This window comes from Carassius gibelio, chromosome A14 (assembly GCF_023724105.1).
Source record: "Carassius gibelio isolate Cgi1373 ecotype wild population from Czech Republic chromosome A14, carGib1.2-hapl.c, whole genome shotgun sequence".
Lineage (NCBI taxonomy): Eukaryota > Metazoa > Chordata > Actinopteri > Cypriniformes > Cyprinidae > Carassius > Carassius gibelio.
The window spans coordinates 9,740,665-9,758,078 of record NC_068384.1 but is presented as its reverse complement, the minus strand read 5'-3'; the positions used below and the strand labels follow the sequence as shown (position 1 = coordinate 9,758,078).

The 17,414-nt window shown below is 35.7% G+C and overlaps 4 protein-coding genes across 9 annotated transcripts; 3 read left to right on the top strand and 1 right to left on the bottom strand.

The window, feature by feature from the left end:
* The first annotated feature begins 316 nt into the window (after positions 1 to 316).
* Positions 317 to 3,366, top strand: LOC128027462 (magnesium transporter NIPA2-like). Its single transcript, XM_052615093.1, has 6 exons — positions 317 to 443; positions 954 to 1,089; positions 1,292 to 1,348; positions 1,547 to 1,637; positions 2,039 to 2,199; positions 2,291 to 3,366. Exons 2-6 carry the CDS (start codon positions 954 to 956, stop codon positions 2,941 to 2,943), a joined length of 1,098 nt encoding a protein of 365 aa, XP_052471053.1. The 5' UTR covers positions 317 to 443; the 3' UTR covers positions 2,944 to 3,366.
* A 238-nt stretch (positions 3,367 to 3,604) lies between these two features.
* On the bottom strand, positions 3,605 to 5,977 carry LOC128027465 (mitochondrial import inner membrane translocase subunit Tim8 A). Its single transcript, XM_052615099.1, has 2 exons — positions 5,757 to 5,977; positions 3,605 to 4,221 (listed from the first exon to the last, which is right to left on the bottom strand). Exons 1-2 carry the CDS (start codon positions 5,865 to 5,867, stop codon positions 4,060 to 4,062), a joined length of 273 nt encoding a protein of 90 aa, XP_052471059.1. The 5' UTR covers positions 5,868 to 5,977; the 3' UTR covers positions 3,605 to 4,059.
* On the top strand, positions 5,940 to 7,468 carry LOC128027466 (cytochrome b-c1 complex subunit 8). Of its 3 annotated transcripts, none has more exons than XM_052615102.1 (3): positions 5,940 to 6,081; positions 6,944 to 7,115; positions 7,247 to 7,468. In XM_052615102.1, the coding sequence occupies exons 2-3, from the start codon at positions 6,962 to 6,964 to the stop codon at positions 7,339 to 7,341; spliced, it is 249 nt and encodes an 82-aa protein (XP_052471062.1). In that variant the 5' UTR covers positions 5,940 to 6,081; positions 6,944 to 6,961; the 3' UTR covers positions 7,342 to 7,468. The 3 variants fall into 3 exon arrangements, with proteins under 3 accessions (XP_052471062.1, XP_052471061.1, XP_052471063.1); XM_052615101.1 differs by having other exon boundaries at positions 5,955 to 6,085; XM_052615103.1 differs by lacking the exon at positions 5,940 to 6,081 and adding an exon at positions 6,114 to 6,136.
* A 79-nt stretch (positions 7,469 to 7,547) lies between these two features.
* On the top strand, positions 7,548 to 17,008 carry LOC128027461 (glutathione reductase, mitochondrial). Of its 4 annotated transcripts, none has more exons than XM_052615090.1 (14): positions 7,548 to 7,576; positions 9,094 to 9,247; positions 9,468 to 9,494; positions 9,614 to 9,702; positions 11,236 to 11,305; positions 11,696 to 11,843; positions 12,016 to 12,070; positions 12,155 to 12,254; positions 12,342 to 12,428; positions 12,526 to 12,693; positions 14,291 to 14,402; positions 14,905 to 15,036; positions 16,125 to 16,258; positions 16,392 to 17,008. In XM_052615090.1, exons 2-14 carry the CDS (start codon positions 9,110 to 9,112, stop codon positions 16,539 to 16,541), a joined length of 1,410 nt encoding a protein of 469 aa, XP_052471050.1. In that variant the 5' UTR covers positions 7,548 to 7,576; positions 9,094 to 9,109; the 3' UTR covers positions 16,542 to 17,008. The 4 variants fall into 4 exon arrangements, with proteins under 4 accessions (XP_052471050.1, XP_052471049.1, XP_052471052.1 ...); XM_052615089.1 differs by lacking the exon at positions 7,548 to 7,576 and adding an exon at positions 8,467 to 8,704; XM_052615092.1 differs by lacking the exon at positions 7,548 to 7,576 and adding an exon at positions 8,489 to 8,704 and having other exon boundaries at positions 9,094 to 9,239.
* The last annotated feature ends 406 nt before the right edge of the window (positions 17,009 to 17,414 follow it).

The following is a 17,414-nucleotide window of genomic DNA, read 5'->3' as shown; positions in this document are numbered from 1 at the left end:
TACATGCATTTGTCAACATTGATGTCAGTAAACACTTGTTTGATTAACCAGCATTATTTTGATTCAAAGTTCTCTACTTTAAATAAAGTCTAAAATAGTCTCATCTGGTCTCCTAGCCTGGTCCAAACTAATCTCAACACATATTTCCACGTTACAACATTTATATTATCCCATAACTGTTGTTGTTTAAATTACAAACTGCAGATTTTTTTCAAATGAGACAACTGATGTTTATATACCTGAAATTTTACACAGTTCCACCAAATTCCAATTTAGTTATCATGTACAAAAACCTATAAAGTAGCATCCCCAAAATGTCCAGACAGACAGGGGACTGACAATGTTTGAAGTTATTCAAGAGCATCTGGCAACCCGCGGTACAGTCACCAGGAAGTTTATTTACGCGAGACTAAAACGACACCGAAGGACGATATGAATGCAAGGTAACTCAGTTTAACAATTATTTACATTGTTAGTGTTCATATAATGTATATTGCTAATGTAGTCTTTAATGTAGTCTTTAATGTTAAAGTAAATAAGTGCCGAAACATGAAACATACTTGCTAGCGTAAAATATATGAAAGCTTAAGTGAGCCAATCAAAAAATATTTTTTTTTTTTTTGCTTTCCCTTTTTGAAAATGTTATGATTCTGTATTTCCTGTAGTTATAAATGCGTAGCGTAGATAGAGAAATAGTCCACAGTAAAATATTGTTTTGAAGAACTGGCGATGTGAAAGGCAGGCGTGAATCACATGATCTGAATCGCTTCCTTTTCTATTCTGTGGCTGCTTTAAAGTAGATTGTGCTGTCTACATAGATATCATATTGGGGCATTGTAAGCTTACTCAGCTGCGCTTATGATGCCCAAAAAATGCCGTCTAGGTAGGCAGCTCACTAGATTTTTAGACATATCCACTTCTGTAACTTTTGTCTAATGGACAACTTTATTCAGATGGATGCTCCAAACCGCTCTAACTTCTACATTGGTTTGGCACTTGCTGTAAGCTCGACAATCTTCATCGGTGGCAGTTTCATACTGAAAAAGAAAGGCCTCTTACGACTGTCCAAAAAGGGCTCTACAAGAGCAGGTGGGTCAGTAAAACTTGCAGAGTAACCTACCATTCCACAATACTGTAATAGGCAGTATTTGAATTGCATTGATTAATATATATATATATATATATATATATATATATATATATATATATATATATATATATATATGCCTTTGACATTGTGACTGTTTTTTTCATGTGCAGTCTAATCAGGTCTGTTCTCTTCATTATTCAGGTCAAGGTGGATATGCATACCTGAAAGAATGGTTGTGGTGGGCAGGGCTTATATCAAGTATGACATTATCATTTTATATATTTATTTGCAATTAGTGGGACTGAATTATAAGGCATAAACAGAATACTGACATTAATCAGATGTGTATGATGATTATTAGATCTTAGTAATAAAATATTGAAAATATGGAATAATATCTGAATATGTCAATAATATGCACAATCTTTTGTCTTTGTCATGTATATGATTTCTCAGTGGGAATAGGTGAGATAGCAAATTTCGCAGCATATGCATTTGCTCCTGCCACATTAGTAACACCTCTGGGAGCACTGAGCGTTTTGGTCAGGTAAATTTACCACAGTGTACAACATTTGGGGTCTCTTATTTGATCGAAAATACAGTAAAACTGTGAAACAATATTTCTATTCAAAACAACTGTTTTCTATATTAATATATTTTTAAATGTGATGGAAAAACTAAATTTTCAGCAGCCGTTACACCAGTCTCAATGTTGATTATTCCTTCATATTTCATATTATTATCAATAGTGGAAAATGTCTTTTTTTTTTCAGGATTTGAAATATAAATATTTAGCAACATTATAAATGTCTTTACCATCAAATAAATTAATCCTTGCTAAATAAGTGTAAATATCTTTTAAAAAAATCTAATGTTTAGGGTTGTACAGGAAGATTAATTATTCGTCTAAAACCTGACTGGATATACAACCTTATTTTTTGTTGTTAGTGCTGTGCTTTCATCATACTTCCTGAGTGAGCGGCTGAATATTCATGGGAAAATTGGCTGTTTGCTGTGCATCTTTGGTTCCACAGTTATGGTTCTCCACGCTCCGCAAGAGGAAGAGGTTGCTTCTTTGACAGCAATGGCAGAGAAACTCAAAGATCCAGGTATTCTTCTGTCTTACTTACAAACAAAGTAGGCATTCTGAGAGTTATGTGCAGTTTTTCATTAGAGTTGTCTCATTTGCATGTATCACAGGATTCATCGCTTTTGCTGTCTGCATTGTTGTCAGCAGCCTGGCCCTGATCTTGTTTGTCGCCCCTCGCTATGGTCAGAAGAATGTGCTAGTGTACATCCTCATCTGCTCTGTGATTGGTTCGTTGTCTGTTTCCTGTGTGAAAGGCCTCGGCATTGGGATCAAAGAGCTGTTCGCTGGAACGGCTGTTCTGAAAGAACCGCTGTTCTGGGCCCTTCTCATATGCCTTGTGATCTGCATCAGTATCCAGATCAGCTACCTTAATAAGGCCCTTGACATCTTCAACACTTCTTTAGTTACACCTATTTATTATGTCTTCTTCACCACATCCGTCATGGCTTGTTCAGCCATCTTGTTTAAAGAGTGGCTTCAAATGTCAGCTGACGGGGCTGCTGGGACTGTTAGTGGCTTTCTTACCATCATCATTGGCATTTTTCTTCTTCATGCGTTCAAGGACATCAACTTTAGCTTGGACTCTCTACCTTTCTATCTGCACCATGGACCTCAAGAAAGAACTTGGAACCAACCATATATTGCTTTGCCAACTGATGGGAGAACTACTATGGATGAGAGCAAACTGACTAAAGAAAGAAATGCAAAGAGCTTTTTTTCTGAGAGTTCAGACAAAAGGAGCAATGGCACATTTAATACCTAGCATTATATCAGTAAAAACACATAATGCTTGTGGGTAATACAGCTTTACTATTTGATACTGTACTGTACATGCATACTTTGCAAAACAATACTGTGACAGTACTTGAATTAGTTTTTTTTTTTTTAGTATAGAAGGTAACGGTGTTATATCTATTTCTATCTTTCCATCTGTTAGTTTTATATTGGTGATATTTTCACACTAATAATGCTGTGCCCATTCACTTCTTGTAAATACAAAAAACCTTGAAGTAGCAGCATACGGTTTAAAAACCTACTTTACATCATCTTTATCAATGTTTTATTATTTATTCTATGACTAAACCAGCCTTGTTTAGAATATACATAGGATTACATTCATATAAAGCATCTCGAATGTATTAAGTTAATATTTAAAGCTTCATCTGTTCAATAAAAGCGTTTTTTTTATACACTTTGCTTGACTACTTGTACTCTACCACTTAAAAGTTTTGATGAAAGTGATTTTCTTTCTTTATCTTTTCTAAAGCAACAGCTAAACCTCTGAGGTGGTGCATATATGTATAATTTTTTATAAATAGCACACTAAAGAGGTTTCATTAGTATTTAAGGAGATTGAGTGTTATCTAACTTTAACTCCGCTTTCTCCTATGATATTTTACATATCGTATGATTGAACTGCAGGAGGCATTTGATCATTTTATTTCAAGTCCTCATTTCAACACACACTGAATAAGCCACAGATCTTGAAGATTTCCAAGTAAGACAATGCAGTGCTGACTTGCTCTGTAGGTTAAAGAGAAAGTGAAAGCAGAGCCGCCTCCTCAATTCCAGATCAGATCTGTACAAAGGGACCTTTGACATTATGTTCCATGATGTTTCCTTGAATTCATACCAAAGTCTTAGCACTGGGAAATGTCAATATCGACGGTGACGGTAAACAGGGCTTGCTATTGGACTAGGACATGCATCCATTGGATTTTGAATATATGGACTTTACAATAATAATAAAAAAAGCAAAATGAGGCACTTTATCTTTGAGAAATTAACTGAATCCTGTTGATATCTGTTGCCTCACAGTTCTCAAGTTGGCATGCCAAAGCCTCAGTAAGTGGCCGAATGATGCGGTGTTGTGGTTCTACTAGTCTGTCATGGTCTCAGAGAAAGTTCCTCTACTCCTCTGAGTTTGCTCTAGTCTGTTGAGGATGAATTGACTTGTATCGATGAATCGTTCCACACAGTTTACAAAACACACCTCTGTCCTGGAGTCAAGCTTCGGGCCAGGCTTATCCATGCACTTCTCCTGCAAAGATAAACACTTTAAGCTCCAAAGAAACCCACAACTGATGAGCTTGATGCATTGTAACCTGGCATGTAACCTGGTTCATCCATTTTGGATTGGATTGAGGTACATAACTGGATACAATCTCATACCAATTATTACAAAGTTAAATCCTATGACACACACACACACACACACATATATATATATATATATATATATATTATCTGAAGGATCATGTGACACTGTAGACAGGAGTAATGGCTGTTGAAAATGTTAATTTGCCATCATTGAAATTTCTTTTTTTTTTTTTTTTTTATACATTTTTTATCAAATATATTCAGATTTGGTGAGCTGTGTATCTTACCAACCGCTGATAAAGGTATTTTGTGTGTGTTTGTGTGTGTAAATAACTATTTCAAAAATATATATACATATATAACTCCTTCAAAAACAGCTAGAAGCCTTGGAGTTATGATTGATGATCAGCTGACTTTCTCAGACCACATTGCTAAAACTGTCCGATCCTGCAGATTTACTTTATTCAACATCAAGAAGATCAAGCCCTTGTTCTGTCCAGGCTGGACTATTGCAATGCCCTCTTGGCAGATCTTCCAGCCAATTCTATCAAACCTTTACAATTAATTCAGAACGTGGCAGCAAGATTAATTTTTTAATGAGCCAAAAAGAATACACGTCACACCTCTGTTTATCAATTTGCACTGGCTTCCAATAGCTGCTTGCATAAAATTCAAGGCATTGATGTTTGCCTACAAAACTACCACTGGCTCTGCACCCATTTACCTAAATTTGTTACTTCAGACTTATGTGCCCTCTAGAAGCTTGCGTTCTGCAAGTGAATGTTGCTTGATTGTGCCATCCCAAAGTAGCACAAAGTCACTTTTACGGACTTTTAAATTAAATTTTCCCTCCTGGTCGAATGACCTTCCCAACTCAATCCGAGCAGCTGAGTCCTTAGCCATCTTCAAGAATCGGCTTAAAACACATCTCTTCCATCTTTATTTGACCCTCTAACTTTATCACTCAATATTCTAATTCTATTTTTTTTAAAAATCTAACTACCTTTCTAATATTTTTGTATTCTATTTTTCTTTTCATTTAGTATGACTATATATATATATATATATATATATATATATGTGTGTGTGTGTGTGTGTGTATGTGTGTGTGTGTGTGTGTGTGTGTGTGTGTGTATAAAGACCTCTAAAGAGCTTGCTCTATTCTTTTTTTTTTATTCTATGTTTTCTTTTTATTTATTATATTATTTAAAATCCCATGCTACGTGTACTGTGTTAACCTAACTGAGACTTGTTATAGCACTTATATATCATTGCTCTTTTTGTTGTTTTTGATTGCTTCCACTGTCTTCATCTGTAAGTCGCTTTGGATAAAAGCGTCTGCTAAATTAATAAATGTAAATGTAATGTATACACACACATATACATATACATATACATATACACACACACACACACACACACACACACACACACACACACACACACACACACACACACACACACACACATACTCACCCAGCACACTTCTGTCATCTGATGAACTAGCTGCTGAAACCGCTGCTTTTGAGACTCGACCGCGATAAACTGCTGCAGCTGAGGGTCTGCCGTGACTCCTTGATTATCCATTAGGGAGAATCACTGAACGGTACTATTTGACTATTGTATATATACGCTGTTCTGGAGCTATGCTGACCTTCACGTGTCTCGATATCCAGGAAACAGTACAGCGGCGCGCCAATGAGAAAACATGAATCCAAGAGAAAACGGATGTGACATCAGGTTTCACCCGGAAGTGGTTAGAATCCACACAGCGCTACAAGGGTGTTAAAAGAGCAGTGAGGTTGGTGAGCTGAAAATCTTTTCGTTTTTTGTATTGTATCTTTATCTTTGTTGAGGTAAAAATGTTGACGTTATCTTAATTTAGCCATTGCATGTATGTTTGTGCAGTATAAATGTATGTGTAAACATAAACAGTACGAAAGAGATCAATGTCAAGCAAGGTCTTACAGAAAGCTGCTAGCCTAGCCACGGGACGTGAGAAATAAAACAGAATTTATCTGTTCTGCTTTATTAATCTATGCTGTTCCCACTTACTGAATTGAATGGACGTTTCTATGTAACTTTTGATATTTTACACTCTTATAGTCTAACCATAAGCCAGGATTTGTTAATGTAACTTACAGAAGCTAAATGTTGTTGCAATTCATGTATTTTAATTAATTCAATTATTGAATGGATCCAACAAAGAATCAACCATACTAATTATTATAATAGATACTTTATACTGTTTTTGGATCAATATTTTAGAGGATAAAAATAAACTTTGGTTGTAAATCAACTGTAATTAATTTGCTTATATTTTGAATGTATGAAATATAATATTTTGTTCAATTTCATGATATTATACTTGTTGGTGTTAATTAGTATGTCTGTGTATTGCTATAAAATGTTAATGTAACATATTTGATAATGTAATCCAAAATATAGTAAAACCAGTAATATTGTTATGTGTTGTTAAAATAAGAAATAAACAATTTAATTTATTATTGTACTTTATTAAAAACGTATACAGCCGATTTTAATGTTCAAATATAAAATTTCTTTACATTTATTGATTGAGTTACTGACAGTAAAATGTTACTGTTGTCTAAAGTTTTATTTAAAACATTACTAAAGTGAAACTTGAATTAAATTTCTTTCAGGTCAGCTTTCTTGGCATAATGGGTCGTCACTTCGGAGATTTGGCCAAGATAAGGCATGTGATCACCTACAGTATTTCTCCCTTTGAGCAGAGGGCTTTCCCCAACTACTTTTCTAAGGGAATCCCAAATGTGTGGAGACGATTCACAACATCTGTATTCAAGGTTGCACCACGTAAGTCATCTCTGTCTGAAAAAAAAACTACAATTTTTTTTTTATATATATAATTTTTTTTTATAGCTATGAATTGAAGCAGATATTGTGTATGACTAACCTTTTCTACAAACCTGTATCTCTATTTACAGCCATGGTTCTGATGTACCTGACCTACACATGGGGCAATCGTGTTCATGAACAGAGCAAAAGAAAGAATCTTGCAGACTATGAAAATGACCAGTGATATCACTCAGCTGAAGATCCTTGTGTAACAAAAGAAAATATTTAAGTAGAAAAAAAAAAAGAAAAAGGATTTCTGACTTGTTGCCACTTTGATTCAGTTTAATAAAGTACCTTAATATGACACATCACTCAGATTTATTCTCTCATTTGTAGCGGTCATCATAAATATTAGAAATACAAGTGTCTTCTGGCTTCTTGTTTTGCTTCTACTAGTGGATACCATGGTACTTGTAAAGGCAAGTTTTGTGTTCTTTTCTTGAGAAAAAAAGAACTTGAGAAAAGTGAGATTTCTTTTTTTTTTGGTGAACTGATGAGTTTTTGTACATTATAATATATAGCTAAACATTACTATGAGCAAGACTGCTATCTGCCATGTAAAGACTTCTCACGTTTAACAAATTGGGTGTTCAAGCCTTTCAATGTGAATGATCAGTGCCAGTACAGAAAGCTCTCCCTCCCTCCTTTACTCTCTTTGATTCATCAGATGTCTTCCGGTAAAGGTTTTTATAAAGCTTAAACATTCTCATTATTGGCATAAGGAACCACAAACTGTAAATACATGCATTCAAATACATGGTTATGTTTTCTGGATGTGCCCATTAAAAGAGTTAACAGTACACACGATTGTTCAAATGTTTAAGCTCGGTAAGATTTTTTTACATTTCTGAAAGAAGTCTCATACTCGGCAATACTGCATTTGTTTTATCAAAATCACAGTGAAATATTTTTTCTTCTATTTAAATATATTTTTAAAAGTAATTTATTCCTGTGCTGGCAAAGCTGGTTTTCAGCAGTATACTAATTTCTATCCCTTCCAGCGTATTAATATAATGCCGCCTCTGTCATGTGTTTCTGTTCAGTCTGTATAAAAACAGGTTAGGCAGGAGACTTAGGTCTCTGCAGAGCAAAAGTGGGCGTTTATCACCATATGGGTGTTTTGAAACTGCTGGGTGTTTCTGAATCATGCAATCTAAATTATCCCCCTTACCCAACCCCACCCTTAAACCTAACGTCACTATTAAATCAACTAATCAGGTATCATGGTGTAAAAACACCTTGATCTCGTAACTCCCATTACTTTCCTGCAGAGACCTATACTTGTTCAGCAGCGTAGTACGTTGAAACGCGCATGCGCATTTTAGCTCAGCGTCTAGTGGCTTTCATTCTGATTTCAGCAATCAGTTTACACCGACACAATCCGTTATGAACACCACCGTATGAATACGAAGATGGGCAGGAGATACGCCTAACGTGTTTAGAACTCAGCACCTCCAAGTAGCCACACTTAATTTGTTATATGTAATGTTTACAATGTACTGCACAAGGCTTTCCGCTACGTTAGATGTAACGGCTGCACTTCATCGGTGAGTTTCTCAGTGTTTGGTGAATTGACCTGTAATGTCTTTTTGCGAAATATTTCCCATTATCAAATAAAGCAGACTGTTGTCTGTTTAAACATGGTTAGGCGCAAAGTGAGTTCAAATTAAGGTCAGCACCCGGGATGTTTAGGGATGGGATTGATAGTGAAGGACATTAATAAACATCAGTAACTGATGACTATTGTCCAAACTTGCTTCTGGGATTTACATACTATTGTGTGAATTCACAATGACTAAGCACAAGCTTTCACGTCCCTCCCATTAGTTCAACTAGTGCGTCGGACGGGGTGTTGGCTTATGGAGATATTAAACCCGCTGGCTCGACTGGTAGCGTCTTTTCTTATTCTTGGACGTTCGCTGTCATCTTCTCGTAGACTCTTCGTTCGCAGCATGGCATCTGAATCCGTAACGCGCTTTGATTTCCTGGTGATTGGCGGAGGATCCGGGGGGCTGGCCGGCGCGCGGAGGGCGGCTGAACTCGGTGCCACCGCAGCCGTGATCGAAAGTCACAAACTCGGAGGTACCTGCGTGAGTAAAGATCATCCTGCTCCTGCAAACCCACATTCCCCCTAGAGCAATGTAGATTGTGTTCTTTAGACGAGTTATATACAGTAATTGGCCGCTGCATTAGTCACATGAACAGAGGTGCTTTGGCAAGTGTTGTGTTTAATGCAATGCCAGCGCCTGTGCATTTTTGTCTGGTGATATTATTGACTTGGTGTGTTAAACAACTTCTCTTCTGGTGCAGGTGAATGTCGGTTGTGTTCCTAAAAAGGTAATTCAACCCCCCCCCCCCCCCCCCCCCACACACACACACACTAAATTGGTTATGTGCATAATGTGAGTTGTGTTGCCATAAATGCTCATAAAGTTTTTCATTTTGCATGCTTCCAGGTTATGTGGAACACATCCACCCATGCAGAGTATCTCCATGATCATGAAGACTATGGATTTGAGGGAGCAAAAGCACATTTCAACTGGCAGTAAGTAAGATCACACTTTCTTGAGGGTTTTTTTCTGAGTTGTTTGGTTTTGTGTATAATGTTGAGTGTGTAGGATTATGGCAAGCCATTGCAACATTAAGTATTCTATTAAAATAAACAATTAATAAATAAAAATAGCATTTTATAGCATTAAATAGTATCTTTTTTTTATTACTAGTATATTTATTAGTATAACTACTATAATTTAATAGTGACTAGAATATATCTCTGCTATTGCAGATGTTGGTTCATTAGATAATATTCTTGATTCTGATAGTAACTAGTTCTTTTCATATAACCAAGCCAATTTGACTGCTCAATTTTTAAGTTAGCAGCCATTTATAACTTCTGTTATTATTTATTATTAAATCTGATTCTAAATCATTGAATGTTTTTCCATTTTAAAACAATCATTGTTTGTGAATACCACAAAATCTAAACAAAATGGGGGAAAAAAAATTCTACATTAATTATTTTATTATTTATTTCCAAATTTAGTTCACATCAAAATGTTAATAGTTTAGTTATAAACACATTGAAGATAAGCAGACTGGCTGCCAATTCATGAACCAATCAGTGTCCGTTTTCAGAGCATATAAGCCCTGATCGCGTGAGGCATGCTGTTTCTGGATCACGCTATTCCGTAGTTTATTAAAAGGTGATTAAATCTGAACGTGTCGCATGTCCATATTGCACCAAGATGCGACACTTCACTCCCTTGGGTCCGCAGCAACACATCGGCATTGCATGAAGTCATTTGGATGAATGGTTCTCGATATAATGATAAATGCAAACAGACAGACACATACACAGAGATTCCTGACTTTATTAGAGAGAAGAATATGTCCTGCCACTCCCTCCGAAGCTTTGAATATTCGGTGTTGATTACTACCGAAGCTTTGAATATTCGGTGTTGATTACTACCAAAACTTTGAAGCTCAACAAAAGGTATTCGTGCCAGCCCTACTACAGATACACATTGAAAACAAAGTATTCAAAATTTTACATATCAACTATTCACTTCTAACTAGCATGTATTTTTATTACCTATTCTATAATATGTTACATATTTCAAGTACCTATTCTACCAGAAATTATCCCATTGAATAATAGTAATTAAAAAGAAGTACCAGTTCTTTTTCTACTAGAAGTTAGTTTATAGTAATTAAAAGTGAGTAATGGTAACATCGGTAAAGATACAGGGATACATGTAATAACAGCTTGCCATAGAGTTTATTGTTTCTGTAAGGAGATGTGGTAGTTTTTTTTTACAGAAAGGACTTTTTTAATCTTGTGACAGTTGAGGATAGTCATGTTCCCACAGGCTCTTTCAGAATTTGTTTTTCTTCCCTTTTGTGGCATATAATATCAGTACTGCTTTAAGCTTTGTCAAGCACAAAGGCACGAGGTGGAATAGTTTGCATGACTAGACGTGTGTTATGCTGTAGAGAGTTCAGCTACCAGGATTTCAGTGATATGATAAAGCTAAATTAAAATTAACAGAGGTCCCTCTTTGGGTATGTGTATTTTCAGACTTATTAAACGCAAAAGGGATGCTTACGTTAGTCGCCTGAATCAGATTTACCGGAACAACCTTGACAAGGTAGGTTGCAATAAGTTACATTTAAATCAGCAAATTAAATATGAAGTGAGAAGTAATTTGTAAAAAAATCTTTTATACCAAAATGTGATTATTATTATTTTTTTTTAGAAATAATGAATTACATTTTCTTGATCTTTATAGTACCAGTTCTACATTGTACTATGAAAGCTTTACATAGAAATTTTAAAAGCATGACAAAAAAAAAAGTCATATTTAATTGTCAGAGGCAGTGTGGAGAAATTAGCCTCAGAAGCATGTTGCTAACTGATTATACTAACTGGACCTCGAGTGAACAATTAAATAGCAAAATGAAAATGCATAATAGGAACTTTAAACCCTGCGAAATGGTATTGATGTGATGACTGAGAAGTTGTTTATGGCTGTACACAGGGCAAAATTGAGTCCATTCATGGATATGCAAGGTTCACAGATGATCCTGAACCTACTGTTGAAGTTAATGGAAAGAAATTCACAGCTCCTCATATCTTGATTGCCACTGGCGGCCACCCATCCATTGTCAGTGAGGATGATGTTCCAGGTGATCTTATGTTTGTTCATTACAACAACAATTTTTTTTTACCTCATTCTGCTTTACTTCTCAGTGCACCCTTATCGTGTGCACTTGCATTAATGTGATTTTTGTACTTTTTTTAATCACTTCTTTGACAGCATCTGCTTAAAACATTTTGTAAATTTCAATGTTATTGCAGGAGCCAGTTTAGGCATTACCAGTGATGGATTCTTTGAACTTGAGTCTTGCCCTAAGTAAGTGATTAATTGCTGATTTTTACTTATATTATTTTGTTTTCTTAGATTATCCTAAAATAACCGACCACTGTATCCATCTAGACGTAGTGTCATAGTTGGGGCAGGATATATTGCTGTGGAAATGGCTGGTATCCTTTCCACTCTTGGGTCCAAAACGTCCATCATCATACGACAAGGAGGGGTAAGAACCCTGTTCATTGTCACCTGGCTATATGCTACTGTCATATATATCCCAAAGTAAGCAATGTCTGTGTTCTTTCTTTTCAAGGTACTGAGGAACTTTGATGCCTTGATAAGCTCAAATTGCACCAAAGAATTGCAAAATCATGGTATTGACTTACGGAAAAATAGTCAGGTAACTAGTAGTGAGTAATATTATGTAGCTGGCATACCCCCCCCCCCCCCCACACACACACCTTTTTATCAGCATATCCAATATTCTGTTTTCACAGGTTAAGTCAGTGCAGAAGACTGATAAAGGCCTTTCTGTTAAGCTGGTGACAAGAGATCCTGATGACAAAGATGCACAAGAGAAGTGCGACACCATCCTTGAGGTGGACTGTCTGCTCTGGGCTATTGGCAGGGAACCCAACACCGCTGGCCTCAATCTCAGTTCAATAGTAAAAATTAATTTCAATTTGATTAATATAATTATTTTTATGATTAATATCAGCATTAGTAATATGATTGGTAAAATATTGTTGGTAAAAAAATAATAATAATATTAATAAACCTAAGAAGCTTTAAGAAATATTACAGGATTATGAATTAAAAGGGGTCATATGAGGTTTCTAAAAATAACATTATTTTGTGTATTGAAATGTGTTTCTGTGTTTTAAGGTAAAAAATAACATTTTTCAAAGACTGTTTAAAAACTATTGTTTCTCCTCTTTACCCTGCCTTTCTGAAATCCGCAATTTTTTACAAGGCTCATCGGTCTGAAAAGCGAGGTGTGCTCTGATTGGCCAGCTATCCAGTGCTTTGCAATTGTCGATTGCCTCAGTCGTGTGATGGAAATGTTACGCCCCTCACCATACTGTGATGCGTGTCCTGGTCATAACACCGGCACTACAAGACAAATGCAATAAAACCCATTAAAAAAAGAGACATCCAGTGGGGACATAATTATGTATTATAATGATTTATACTGTGTTTTTACGAGTTGCGTTGCATAAAACCATTTCCGCATTTGTGGTCGGAGAAACGACAAACAGCAAGCTCTACTCTTCAGAAGCAGTTCTCAATTTTAGTCCTCGCACCCCCCTATTTTGCATGTCTCTCTTTGTTAATACATGTAATTCAGATAATCAGCTCGTTGGAAGTGAGCTCTGTGCATGAACTGTGTTCCCATTGACATGGTCCTTCCTTACACTGTTCATTGCTCACTACTCCCTGGGAAATCTGTTTAAGTTGAACATTATCTCACTTCGGAACATTCATTCACAGATTTGCGCTGTGCAACATCTTCACACACAGTGTCCCATCATATACCTCTGTAAATAAATACAATTGAAATTCACATCTCGCACACTTCAATGCACTTTTAATGGAAAATATACGTTTGCTTCAAACTGGAATCATGGCGGAATATCCTTTGATGTCCACTTTGCAGGGAACTTACATTTGAATTGAACAAACGTCCGAAGCATAAGAGAAACATAAAAAATGTGCAGAGCAGGGGGCCGTGTGGACTGGGAATTGAGAACCACTGCTTGCTCAAAACTAGAGTTTGAATCATCAGTGGCAAATCCTTTAAATATGTAGACGTACATACAGACTGTGAGTCAGAACATCCGGCATTTCAGTCTTCTCTCCCAGGATCAGGAAACAATCCTCCATAAAATGTGCTGCACACATCTGAATATTTGTTGCTCAAGCATAACTAGATGTTTATGTGCCTAGAACGGTAGGGAGATTTAGACAACTTTTTACCCCTTTTGCACAGAAAAATTGAAGTATGCTTTAAAAAAAAAAAAGCTGTACATTTCTGCTTTTAAAACTCTCTGTAATGCATTGTCACATTGTGTACACCATTTTTGCCTTTTACAAACTGAGGGATCATGGAAACATGCCACAGATGCTGTTCATGAAGTTCAACTGAAAACAGAATATTGTTTTAAACTGCAGAAGCTACACAGATACTAATGCATGTGTTCTGTTCACAGTGTATCAGTTGGTGATAAAGTAAGAATAACAGTTGGATGTATTGCTATCCAGGGTGTGAAGCTTGATGAAAGGGGTCATATCGTGGTGGATGAGTTCCAGAACACCACTCGTGCAGGTGTCTATGCAGTTGGGGATGTTTGCGGGAGAGCTCTTCTTACACCTGGTATGACTTCAGGATCACATCCTTATGGAGAATTTGCTCTTACATGCATTAAAATCTTCTGGGTGTTTTGGTTGAATACATCAAATAAAACAGCAAATTTTTACACACTGTACTCTTTTTTTGGCATAATATCCAATAAGCACACATTCAGTAAGAGATTTGGTCTTAAAACTATTAATTAAACGTAAAGGATCATGATGCGTTGTGCAATTCAATCTTCATGTGATTCAGTTGGTTTATGTAAATAACACCTTTCACATTATGTTTAAAACAACAGACGATCCCCACATGAGGAAGTTGATTTTGTGCAGTTTCATTTTTATTTTTTGTTACTCTAGCGACATCAACTGGTCAGAGTAAATTGGACATGCTTACCATTTGTCACACTTTTTTAATTACATAATAGTTAATCAACCATTTAATGTGAATGTATATTCTGTTTTGTTTTTTCAGTTTTTTCTCATAAGCTGTTGTTGTTTCCTGTTTTTGTTTGTATGGATAGTTGCTATTGCTGCTGGCAGAAAGCTTGCTCACCGGCTGTTTGAGGGCAAAGCAGACTCCAAAATCGATTATAATAATATCCCTACTGTTGTGTTCAGCCACCCACCTATTGGCACAGTGGGACTAACTGAAGGTGAGCTTATGTATGAATTATGCTTCCTTACAATATCTTGAAGATCAGACTCCACGTGTAGCATTATTATTTTAGTATAATTTATATACCTTCATATTATGTATTAATCTTTTAGTTTGATTGCCATTTTGATTGTACTTTTGTTTTTTGTTTTGTACTTATTTTTTTTCTATATCCATCTGATATTGTTTTTTACTTTCTATATTGATTTTTTTTTTTCAGCTTCAACATAAACACTATTTCAGTTGCCAAGGAAACATTTCTTATTTACATTTACCGTTTTCAGATATGTTTTCTCTGTACAGAAAATTGGCTACAACGGGGTCGACATCTATCTGTCAGTCTATCTAGCTCTCTCAAGCTCTTCCCCATATTTACTTTATTTTCCATATAATATATGCATTGGCACATGGAATTGCAGACAAAAACATTTTAGATTAAAATATCCTAGATGCCATTTTGATGATAAAATAATAATTCAATAAGTTCTTATGTAAGATAATAAGGGACAGATTTACAAACCTTTGTTTGGCTTTTAAAAAACTACCGTCAGGATTTACTTTAGACATGCTGACAAAGCATTAGAGATGAAAAAGTGTGGACCTAGGTATTTCTGCATATGCTGATTATTGCATATGCTTTTGAAGGTGTTTCCCTTTCAGATGCAGAATTTATGGGAGGAGAGTATTTAAATAAATCATGGTGATTGAGAAAGGTTTGCAGTGGTCAGTTTACTTATGTTTGTGCCATGACGGTATTTAACACCTAAAAAAAGCCATTTTAACCCATTGTGAACCTGTGTTGTAAGTAGATTACATAGAGACTGCACTGTTTATTATGGAATTGATCTGGCTGTATCTGTATCCTTTAATTTGTGAATTGTCATTCTATCACCGTCAAAACTTTACACTCCACTCAGCGCTTTTATGGGATTGTGGACACTTATCTGCTTATCTTTAGTAAATTTGGCCCCAAGACTTTATGGAACATGTCCTAAAGTCTGTTCAGTAAACAGAATGACTGACAACTTAACAAATAGTTTGAGCTACCCTTACAAAATATATATTAAAAAATGTCATGTTTTGCAGATGAAGCAATCAAGACCTGGGGAAAGGAGAGTGTGAAGGTTTATACCACTTCTTTCACCCCCATGTATTATGCCATCACCACTCGAAAGAGTCAGTGCATCATGAAGTTGGTTTGTGCTGGTAAAAATGAGAAGGTGAGGTCCTAATCAGTCCATCGATCATAAATGAGCATAAAATATCAAGAAGTATCTGGAGTCATATTTAATTTTATATAAACGGTTTGCTGTTACATTTAAGTAATTTTCAATGAGTCACTTTTCTTTTTAGGTGGTTGGTCTCCATATGCAGGGTTTTGGCTGTGATGAGATGCTTCAGGGTTTTGCTGTGGCCGTGAACATGGGAGCTACTAAAGAAGACTTTGACAGAACCATTGCCATCCACCCGACGTCCGCAGAGGAGCTAGTAACACTGCGCTAATCAGGTGTTCATATCCCTACATGACAGCTTCGTTCCAATCTAAACAAAACAAAATGTATTTGACTATTCTCCCAACATTAATATTTTGTGATGACAAGAAGTATATATTTGGTTTGTTATATCTCTGGGTTCATGTATTATTGCCAGTGATAAAGAACGACACATTACAACCCTTCATTAGGCCGTTTATCTCTCGTACATTGTATTGTTGTACCCCACCACTGCGATTTTTCTCTGGTATTATTTGATTGGAACAGGGTCAGATAAAAACTTATAAAAAGATTTATGATACCTAAAAGTAAAATGAAAAATGTTTATAGTCAAACACTGTTGCCCTTACCTTTACATTTTTGGAAAGTTGGATTCAGAGTTGCTTTCAATAGTGCTTACAAAATGTATGTAAAATAAAACTGTGGATATGCACAGGTAAGCACTTGTGCATAGACCATGTCTACATTTATAAAATACATTTGTCTTTGTGTGGTTGATCTTTTCTTTATTTCTGTACTGACATCAATATTCTTTTAATAAACTTTTCACTTTTCATAAAAACTTATATTGACATAATTTGTCAATTCTTCAAAGGCTTAAAATGAGTTGCATTTAAAATAGGCTAGTGAATAGGCTAAAGTGAAGTTAAAGCATCTCTTTAGATTAATTAATTTGCAAAGATATGGAGCATTTGACACGATTACAAAATTGTAGTGTTGTTTGCAAATATTTTCCTGCTTAACATTTACTAAACTGCTATTATTTTACATAGTTTCACTCAAATTATCAAGGAATTTCAGAATCACTTTTAATCTGCATCTTCAGATATAGGGTTTATTAAAATGAGATTGAGGATTTATATCAATGTTTGGCTGTCAGCTA